We start from the raw sequence: 10,344 nt of genomic DNA, 5'->3' as shown, positions 1-10,344 counted from the left end.
AGCGTGTGAGGTTTATGCCCCACAGTAAGTCACATTGTGCCAGTACCCTACCAAGGGATGGTATTTGTGCAGCTCATATGTATTGGTCTTACGAATGAGATGTAATTGGAACCAAAAACATAACACTGAACGCGTCCTTATGCCAACACGATGACGTGTTCACCATTGAGCATAAGTTACCACTCCATTTTGTCAATTTCACCACCCCTTCCATTTTAGCAAAACGACGACGTTGAAAAAAATCGCCTCCTCATTTGAAGAAATATTCCTTTTACAAATATATTGAAAAATAATGACTAAAAAGAATGGGTATAAACTGCTTGTAGAGTTTTTTCTTTTTTACACTTTATTGCTGAGCCCTGGTACGGAATCCTACGTTCGAAGTAGCACCGGCGGTAGGGACATAAGCAATTGGAGTAATTTTAGCGGCGTCTTCACGGAGGGGACGATCCAGAGGAGGCGCCTTCCGTTGTCGGCGAGGAGTAGCGCGGCACCACGTCCACAGTTCCCTCCGTCGCATTTGGAGCAGGCACATCAACCGGGGCAAGCATACCAGTTGGATCGGGGGACACAAATTGCACCAACACCCCCCGTTGAGCCAACCGAACGCGTCAAGCTAAAAAAAAAAGAAAAAAAGATACTAAAAAAGTACAAAGATTTTCTGGACATTTTACCCAATAAACACAGCGAATATGCAATTAACGAAGCGATCGAGAAAATAAAAACGTTGGCTGTCCATAAATTTGTCGAAAGTATCGACATATACCTGTCCTTTAACCAGAAGAGGTCCAATATGAACAAAAATGACAATTTAAAGACGTTCATTACATTTCCACATAACTTGAAAAAAAAAAGGGAAAAAAAAGTATACGTGGTGACGAACAGGGACCTTCAGAAAAAGGCCACCGACTCAGGTAAACTGTCAACCCCAGCGCGCATATACCCGCCTCAGAAAAGCGTTTTCTTTTTTTTTTTTTTTTGCGCAATGTGCCCACGTATTTGGTGGCCACATAAGAGGACGCCCGTAAAAAAAGAAACGCTTATGCCGCCACTCCCATTTCACATTTCCACCCTCTCCATGTGAACCACCCAGGTGCCGACGTCGTTGGGGAAGACGATCTGATCAACAAAATTAAAGAAAGAGAAATCAGGCTGAAGAAAAAAAATAACAATTTTTTACTCTGCACAAATGACGTGATACACAAGTTGGCTCGTGTTGGAAAGGAGGTGGGAAGTAAAGGACTTATGCCAAATGAAAAGTCAGGAACATTGGTGAGTGAATTTTTACTCGAGAAGCACGTCAAGATCTTTAAATTTGGCAATTCGTACATTTTTAAGCTGAACAAATTAAACACGCTAAATTTAAATGTGGGTGATGTGTACATGTCAAATGATGAGATACGAGAAAACATTTGCCACCTCTTCGAGCATTTGGACAACTTGGAATTTTTTCACTTCAACTCGAAGAATTTGAAGTCCGTTTTTCTCAGCAGCACCATGGGCTTCCCCTTCAAAATTAAGAAGAACTTTCTCTAGGGGACACGCGCACAGCTAAAAAGGGGAAGAAATAAGGGAGTGAGAACGTAGGGAATTAAGTGAGTGAGGAAATACGGGAGTAACGAAATACGGGAGTAACGAAATGTATTTATATGTACATGTGTACCCCCGTGAACGGGAACTTTTCTTTTAATTGGCCCCATCGCGCGTTTGTTCCTAAGGGACCGGGACTGCTTCGCCCCCTGACTTCCCTACGATTGGACCTACGTTGCAGCTACGACTGCAGCTACGATTACAACTACCACTGCAGCTACGATTAAAACTACCACTGCAGCTATCATTGCAACTACGATTACGCCGTCTTCTTTTCCCCGACCGTTGGTACACCACTCCCTATGTGAGTGTCCTATAGAGGGGTCCATTTTTGTAACCACTGCTGCTCCTGCTTTGCAACTTTTTTTTTGTGCGAACGAAAAATAACTTCACCATTTTGCCCATTTGGAAAACCTTCCAACAGAGTTGCTTCACATGTTGGCTGATATTCCAAGTGAGTTATTTCCCCCCACACGAAAAAGGTGGCACATTTCTACAAGCACCCGTCCGTGGGACGTCTATTGGAATCCTCTACGCCTGAGCCGACCCCCCACCGTGATGTTGGTACGATTGGTGGGTAACCCATTGGGAAAGCAACTGGTTCAGCTCATAACATACGATGCCTGCGTAGTGCCCAGATAGTGCCTACATATTGTGCAAATAATGCGAGCACGTGGAACGCTTCAAGCATGAGCCAAGGCACGTCATCTGACGGGAAACGTCCTGGGGCACATGCTGCATTTCTTCCGCCACTGCGTGCAAACTTGTACCTGCGTACAGATATATGCATATATATAGACGTGTCAGCTGGGCAAAAAAAACAATTTCCCTTCTGCCTTTTATGCGGCAAAACATATATGTATACACACGTGTGTTTGTGCTTTGCTTTGTAGATATGCCCTCTACGGGATGTAGCTCCTTTGTGTTTCTCTTTTTTCCCCACTCATTTATCGATTTTTGTTTCCATTCTGTTTACATTTTGTTCCCATTTTTTCCCCGTTTTTTTCCCGTTTTTTAATGCCTTTTCCAACTTGCTAACCCGTAGGGTAATGCTGCACAAACGCGCGCTTAATGGCCCCGCTTTTTTGGAAATTCCTTTTTATTTTTTTAGAGGAACGGGGAAAGAAGGCAAGTTCGCCAAGGTGTCAAAGTGGAAGGTGTCACATTGGAGAAGCATAAAAAAGTGATAACACAAAATCGGAGAAACAAACTGCAGAACGAGAAACCGACGGAACGTTGAAAGGAACTTCAGGGGAGTAGATGCCAAGACGCACCACGTAAACTCCCCTTTACGAACTTTGCAAAATGGACCTTCACCTCCTCAGCTCGATGAAGCGATGCATCACCAGTTTTACTACCACCCACAAAGGGTAATCGTAATCATGCTTTATCCTTTTTTGTCTCGTTTCCCATTTTGACGGCTTCACGATAGGGACATTATATCCCCCACCCGCGTTATGATGCGTCTCTACACATGAAGGAGTGAACCCCAGGCATATAAATACATTCACAAACATGTAATAGTTGAGCCTATTTAGATCCATACCCGACTCCCTGGTAGAAAGAAAATCGAATGGAAAATCGCATGAATGTTTCCTTCCCACTCCTTACGAAAGGGTTAGCTCAAACTGGTTGTACACGCCTGTGGACTGGTGTCCCTCCCTCTCCTGTTTCTACTGCGTATGTACTATGAAAAATGCAAACCAGAAAGGGCTCGACATTTTGGAACACTTAGCGCAGGTTAGACGCGTCGTAGAGTGCCTTTTGCAAATGGACGAAGCGTGGGACACACAGTACGTTAAGCATACAATCTGCTACTTCTATTTTAACCATGTCCTTACGTACACCCGAATTAACGATGAGTCAATAGAAGCAATACAGATGAACAGATTGAATCTGTTCCTAACAGCCACCCAAAAATTAAAAGTCCTAACGGAGGCGGTACTCTACATACTTAAAAGGAACTATTTATCCTATGATGAAACAATTTTGGGGGAAAAAATTACACAGTTTGAAAGGTACGAAAAGGAAAACTGCATTTATAGGGACTACCTATCAGGTGGAAACAGAAATAATTTTCCCCACTTTGACAAGCTAAAAATTAAAAAAGAACAGATGTTACCGTTTCTCTTTCTACTAAGTTGTAGCACTTATAACAAATCAGAAAATCTTCAAATCGTTTGGACCATAATTGTGTACATAATATACACCTTTTTGGAAAAGTACAATATAAAAAATGAGAATCTGGAAAATGACACTTTATATGTGTATATCGATGAAAGGTATCAAATGGACGGTGACCTCCTCAGCGTCAATAAGGTTACCAGTATGGTCGTGGGATTTTACCTAACGTTGCTAAATTTGGGGAAGAAGGAGTTTTCCAGGATGATGTTTTCGCAGGGCAAGAACAACTCCGAGGGGAGATGGAAGCTACCAAGAGAAAGGCGCTTCTCCATTGTAGACAGGGAATATATGGCGTACCATCAATATAAGTATAAAAAAATAAACTTCCTATTCGAAACAATTTGCCAGGGATTACTCTTAATTTTACAAAACCATCATTGTGCGAATTATCTTACCTTCCTCACGTTGGATTTATTTGCATTAGTTGCCAAGTACCATCATTCGTTTATCCAAAAATACAGCAAAGAAGTTATATCTCTATTTTGCACTATATTTTTAAACGCAAAAATGTTTTTTTTTTTAAATTCAAACTGGACGCCATATTTTACAAAAATGAGGAATTGCTAACCCTGCAGATATACTCCCAAACGGTGAGGTGTATCTTGCAGCACATGGATGAAAGGAGTGACAATGCCGCAGACTTATGCTTGATGATGCTATTTTTAATTCATTACATCAAACTGTTTTTGTACGAACCGCTGAAGATTACTCCACAGTTCGTTTTGCCTATCCGGTCTTCTTTGAACTGCCTCAATGCGTACTTTTCCCATTTTGTAAAAGTGTGGCATATTTTCCCTCCCCTCTAATTCCCGTACGAACAGGAAACGGCGCGAGGGGCACACCTCGCAGGAAAGAAATGCGTCCAACTACACAGACTTCTTAATCTACATTTTGAGAAAAAATAACATTAAGAGGGAAATTATGAAGCAAATAAATCACCTGCAGAAGTACCTAAACATTGTGTGCGCTGGTACCCCCCACGTGGATACAGAGAAGAAAAAAAAATTTAATACCAAGCAAGCATATGACAAAGTGACAAAGATGTACCAGTTTTACGAAATAAATCCCTACGAAAGGGAAAAAATAACGCGAAATATTTATAAAAATAAAAAACTCTACTTTTACAAACCTTTTTACATGTCCAAGCATTTTTTATTGGACAAAAATGAAGTACCTTTTTTTGCAAATGAATATTCGGATGATGGAGTGGATCATAATGAAAAGGAAAAAATTGAAAATTTTCTGAAAAGACTCTTAACTCGAAGCGGGCGCCGCACATTCTGTCCAAAAAAAAGGTTATCAAATTTGAGGGCAGAAATTACAAAGTGGAAGAGCAACAAAATTTTAAGTTCAAATTATTTATGGCGGAAAAAAAGAATAAACAAATTAAAACCTTCTGGAAAGTTCCTAGGGATACACAAATTACACCACGAAATAGACCTTCAGAAAATACACTACAACGAATTGAACAATTTGCGCTATATGACAGATTTGCACACGAACAATGACGTTCACCATTTTAATCCCAAAAATTACTATGATGGGAATGACTCTTCCGATGTGCTTCTGGCTGCGAAGAGCGTCCTGTCGTCGTTTTTCTTCGTACGGAGGGACTTGGCCAGGCGCTTCAAGCGTGCGAGGCGGATGGCCCGCATGGCCCGCAGCACAAGAAGGGGCCATTCCCCCAGCGCGGCTTATACACATATGCTAGATAAGAAGGGGCTCTTTCACCGCATTTTTTATGTCCAAATCGGCAAAGTATTTGTCGCAGCTGTACCCGGGCTGGGCCCCCTGGCTGTAGCGCTTCCATTCACTTGGAATGCCCACCATTTTGTCTCTCCAGAAATTTGTTTCCTCACCAGTTTCTTTGTTCACCAATTTGTTTTCTCATCAGTTTGCTTCCATTTTTTTTTCTCTTGTTTTTGTGACTCATTTGGAATGCTGCTCGAACTGCTGAACGAACAGAGCGACCCTCTCGGTTCGGAGTCCCCCCAGTGAAAACACAGACGCGGGAATAACCCCAATCATCGCGTCAAGCGAGTGAGCCTAGCAGCCCCGCATTCGGGTCATTCACCCTGAGTAGTGCAGTGCAGTGTTTCACTGTACACGTGAACATTCATCACCTGCGAAACGCTCCGCGCGCACTCCTTCCCTGTGTTTCTCACCAATTTGGAATTAAAATGCGGAAGTTCCCTGCACACGCCCGTACGTGCATTCCTGCCCATGGGGTATAATAATTACTGTGGACCCTTCATCCCCCCGACAATCTCCACACAGGGGCTACCTTTTACAAAAAGGGGAAATTCTCACAATTTTATGAAATAATAATCTCTGTTATCCTGTCGAAAGGAGTTTTAATTTTGCACGCAACGCGAATTCGTATTGGTATGCCCATGGGTGAGCTCTCCCGAAGAGGCACACAATCAGACGTACAAATTCACGCGAACGTATTAATACATAAAAACTACAAAAGTATTAAAAATTCATCAAATTAAACAAAAAAAAAGGGAAATAAATGAGTAATTAAAAATGGAAAAACAAAAAAAAAAAAAAAAAAAAAACGCTGGGGGGGGGGGGATGCGGCATGACAGCATGGTGGAAAGATGTACACCTGCTTCGTTGCCGTGCACCCGCGAGATAAACAAACGGTTTATGCTACTTTTCACTTTTAACGAAATGGCCATGGGGAGGGGACAAGTCTCTACCCAATGGTGCCAGCGCGAATATTGTCCCACTTGCAACGATACACGTCCGTCGCGCAGCCCGTGGGCACTTGAGCAGGAGAAAGGTCCACGTTGCAACCCCTTCTAGCTGAACACGGACAAGTGAAACAACTTGAAATAAATGAAATAGATAAATATAACCAACGTTATGACCACCAGGCACCAAGACAGCCGTTGCTGCTTCACACTATGATACGTCTTCTTTAATTCCTTGGCACTGTTAAAAGCATTTATATTGGCATCATAAATATTGTTATTCAAAATTTCGATATTTTCCTTCTGCGTAAAAACCAGTTGTGCAAAATCTTTAAACACTTCTTGTGCTTGCGCAACTTGGCATTGAATTTTTTTAATTCCTTCGAACTTCTGTGTGGCTATTTCTTCGTCTATTAAGCGGTCGTTTTCGTTAAATTGGTCCAACTCATAATCATACACACTGGCGGATTCGATAAAATCATCATTGTCAAGAAAATCGTCATTGTCGACAAAATCTTCGTCCACATGGAGAATAAAATTATCTTTGGAAAAATGATTTGTCCCCAAAGTGTTCTCATTGTTATTTTTTATTTTTTTCCCCTTGCCATTTTTTATATGACTATAACTCATTTCGCCATTTTCTATATTGGGCAATTCGTTGGCAGCTTTTTTTACATTCACAGATATGCTCTCCAATTTATTTACTTCATTTTTAAAATGGATGTTTAATTTTTCGAAAATATATTTTTTTTTTTGTTTTTCGAATGGATTTTCAGCAAACTTTATTTCCCAATCACGGAATAAATTTTCTGTTTCGATAACCTTGACATATATTTGTTGAATTTCTTCATGCAAGGCTTCTATAATTCTTTTGGATATTAAATTATTTTTTAAGTTTTCTAAATTTTCCTCTGCATATATCATATTCTTTTTGATCAACAGGATGTTGTCTTTTATTTTTTTTTCATTGTCGTCTGCCTTTGCTTCCTCTGCGAGTGGGTTGTTTTCGCTATAGTAATTTTTGTACGACATTTTGACCTGTCCTCCTCCGTTTAGCGGGTTTATCCACTATTTTTCGTGCGCTCCCCCCTTTAACCGCTTGCTTGTCCTGTCCTCACAAGGCAGTCGCAGGTACTCCCCCTTGCAAGGAAGAGTAGCCAATCAGACACAAACCTCGTGATGCGCGTCTGCTATATGTTTAAACGAAGCAAAATTTCCCCAATGCGCGGATGTATTCGCGTGTGCATTTTAACTGTTGTTCCAAAGGCATCATAATTTACATGATTATTAGTCATGGGGAGGAGGGAATTGACTAAGGGTCTTTGCGCCGCACGTGTAATTATTCACTTCCTCACTTTCACATACGTGTGTTTGTACGAATGTTCACAGCGCATGTGTGGATTGGCACTCTCGATCACTTGGCCGACGTGCTGATTTGTAAAATGCCAACCCGCTGCGTCATTTTTGCCCTTCGAGAGGTTGTGCGAACTGCTGGGCCGAAGAGTTCGGGTGATGCATGCGCAAGTGGAATGGCCCAATGGGTGGAAATTTTACACAATCAGGAAAAAATTAACCAAAGGGTGGGAAAAATTGCCAAGGGGGGGAAAAAATTCCCAAACGGGAGAAAAATTGCCAAAGGGGGGAAAAAATTCCAAACACAGCAAAATTAACACAAGTTCAACAAAACGAAGGCGCGGCGAACGTCATGCAGTATATACCCTCAATACAGGTAGCGCGCTACACAAGTTTGAGAAACAAATTCACGTTGAGAAGTGAAATGGAAAAAAAAGGAAACATAGGCAAATTCAGTTTTAATCACAAAATAATTACATTTCTACATTTTCTTCGCCTTCTTTCTTTTAAACGGAAAAAACAGTACGCTGTGAAATTTAATTTTTTTTTTTTTTTTTTTTTTTTTTTTTGCCAGAGGGAATATAAAATATGCGAGAAAAAAAAGGCGTGGGCCAAAGGAAAAAATCTACCCTACGGGGGATTGCCAAAATGAAATGCAAAATGAAACGCGGAAAACATCAGCAACAAAAAGGAACACAAACGGAATCAACAGTTGGGGCAGCAGAACAACTTTGAAAGGTGCCCCTCAAACTAATGCCAACATAGAAAAGGAAAGCGATTTGAAAACGCTTTATAAGCGCATCACAAATTGGAAAAATTACAAGGGAATGGGCGAAATGGGGGGGACGGAAGAAAGGCGAGCGCGGTGTCCGTATGTACATCAAGCAACTACGTGCGTGCGCATGTATAAATTTGTGAAATTTTTTGCTTTAAAAAAGCACATTTTGAGGAGACGTACCCAGATTTTGAGTTATTTTGGCTGCTTAAAGGGCTGCTAAATGAATTCGTTACGCATGGATGAGTCATATTTGTTTTTTTCCCATTTGTCCGTTTTGCGAGCTTCAAAAAAATGGAGGCTTCTATGTAGACATAAATCGAAACAACTCTGCTAGTGTGCTTCCGTCAAGTAATGAAATGTAACATAATGCAACTTATTTGAGACCACTGGTTAACCTCTGCACGGGTTAACTTCTACAGGTGGAAGGAAATTTTTTTGCGGCGCTGAACGGCGCGGGGGGAGGGGACAGAATATATGGCATGGTCGCAGTTATTCCATCAAACGAAAGCATAATCGCGCTACTGCAGTTTGCAGTTTCAGTTGGGTCACAGTTAGGTGTCCTCAACGGACTGACGGGGGAATGACAAGAAGCTTAAATCTCCCCGTCCGTCGAATGTGTTCCCACAGTTGTGTCTTCTTAACTTTGTTCACTTTGGTGTAGCAAAAGAAATTAGCTGCAGAGGGAGTTTGAAACTATTTGTTGAAGAAAAAGGGAAAATAGGAAGTCACTAATTTTACCCCATCTACATTTCCAAATAAACCATTCTGTAAATGATAACATTACAGTTGTCACTCTCGTGCGGATGCAATTGAGATCGAATTGCACATACAAACATAGGCACATCAACCATTCAAGTGAAAATGGACAGTTGAGTCAAAAAAAAAAAAAACTTCGTATCGTATTTGTCCCCATCCCTCCACAACTGTTCACATAAAAAACGCGAAATAGGAAATAACCGGAGAGGGCAAATTTACGCTGTATCAAAGTTGACCTGTTTTAAGAGTTCCATTTCCTCATGACGTTCATGTGGAATTGTAGAAGCATGGCGGTGTCTGGCCCCACTGCGAGATGACGTTAAAACGGTTTAGGTGCGGGACCAAGGGGGATGGCCTATGTTGTCTAAAGAGAAGGTGGTACATGTATGTATGCATACACATAAATTCTGCCGATGTGCGCGGTCCCCTTTCCTAAGGAGTGTTACTTTTTGTCGAATTGCCGTGTGCACTTTGGAGAGAACCACAATGGTGAAAGAAGTGACCCGATTTGTGCACTACAACACATCCCCTCTGCTGCGTACAGTAAATCTACGTACGCAAAATAAAAATATTTTCACAGCTGCGTTTATCACTTGGAGAATTTTAAATTGCCTTAAACAAAATTTTCTTATAAATAATTAAAGATAAACAAAAACAAAATTGTATCCCCTTTTAAACAAAGAAAAAACTAAGCGATGTGTGGAAAGAAAGGGGGGAATAAGTATTCATAATGGGGCAAACAACAAAGGGGAAACAGTGGGACATTTTTTTAATTGCATTGATGTAATTTTTTTATTAAAAAAAAGAAGTAAAAAAAAAAAAAAAAGAATGAATATCAAATTTGAACTAGATAAAATATTCTACTAGAGAATGTCATTGCGCTGAAGATACTCTCCATAACAGCAGCCATGAGTTGTCTGCTTCTCGTGATGATAAGCACACACACAGGAAAAGAGCGACAAGAAAAAAAGAAAAAAAAAATAA

At 40.9% G+C, this 10,344-nt stretch overlaps 3 protein-coding genes across 3 annotated transcripts; 2 read left to right on the top strand and 1 right to left on the bottom strand.

Annotated features, from left to right (window-relative positions):
* Positions 1-292: 292 nt before the first annotated feature.
* On the top strand, positions 293-1,536 carry C922_03170 (hypothetical protein; the record flags this gene model as incomplete). The annotated part of the gene is made up of 2 exons (XM_008818762.1): positions 293-914; positions 1,094-1,536. The coding sequence occupies 2 exons, from the start codon at positions 293-295 to the stop codon at positions 1,534-1,536; spliced, it is 1,065 nt and encodes a 354-aa protein (XP_008816984.1).
* A 1,743-nt stretch (positions 1,537-3,279) lies between these two features.
* On the top strand, positions 3,280-5,575 carry C922_03169 (hypothetical protein; the record flags this gene model as incomplete). The annotated part of the gene is made up of 4 exons (XM_008818761.1): positions 3,280-4,242; positions 4,350-4,489; positions 4,596-5,376; positions 5,486-5,575. 4 exons carry the CDS (start codon positions 3,280-3,282, stop codon positions 5,573-5,575), a joined length of 1,974 nt encoding a protein of 657 aa, XP_008816983.1.
* Positions 5,576-6,581: 1,006 nt separating this feature from the next.
* Positions 6,582-7,505, bottom strand: C922_03168 (syntaxin 7; the record flags this gene model as incomplete). The annotated part of the gene is made up of 1 exon (XM_008818760.1): positions 6,582-7,505. The coding sequence occupies one exon, from the start codon at positions 7,503-7,505 to the stop codon at positions 6,582-6,584; it is 924 nt and encodes a 307-aa protein (XP_008816982.1).
* Between the last annotated feature and the right edge of the window lie 2,839 nt (positions 7,506-10,344).

This window comes from Plasmodium inui (assembly GCF_000524495.1).
Source record: "Plasmodium inui San Antonio 1 unplaced genomic scaffold supercont1.12, whole genome shotgun sequence".
Lineage (NCBI taxonomy): Eukaryota > Apicomplexa > Aconoidasida > Haemosporida > Plasmodiidae > Plasmodium > Plasmodium inui.
The sequence above is the reverse complement of the archived record's forward strand: the minus strand, read 5'-3'. Positions and strand labels throughout refer to the sequence as shown.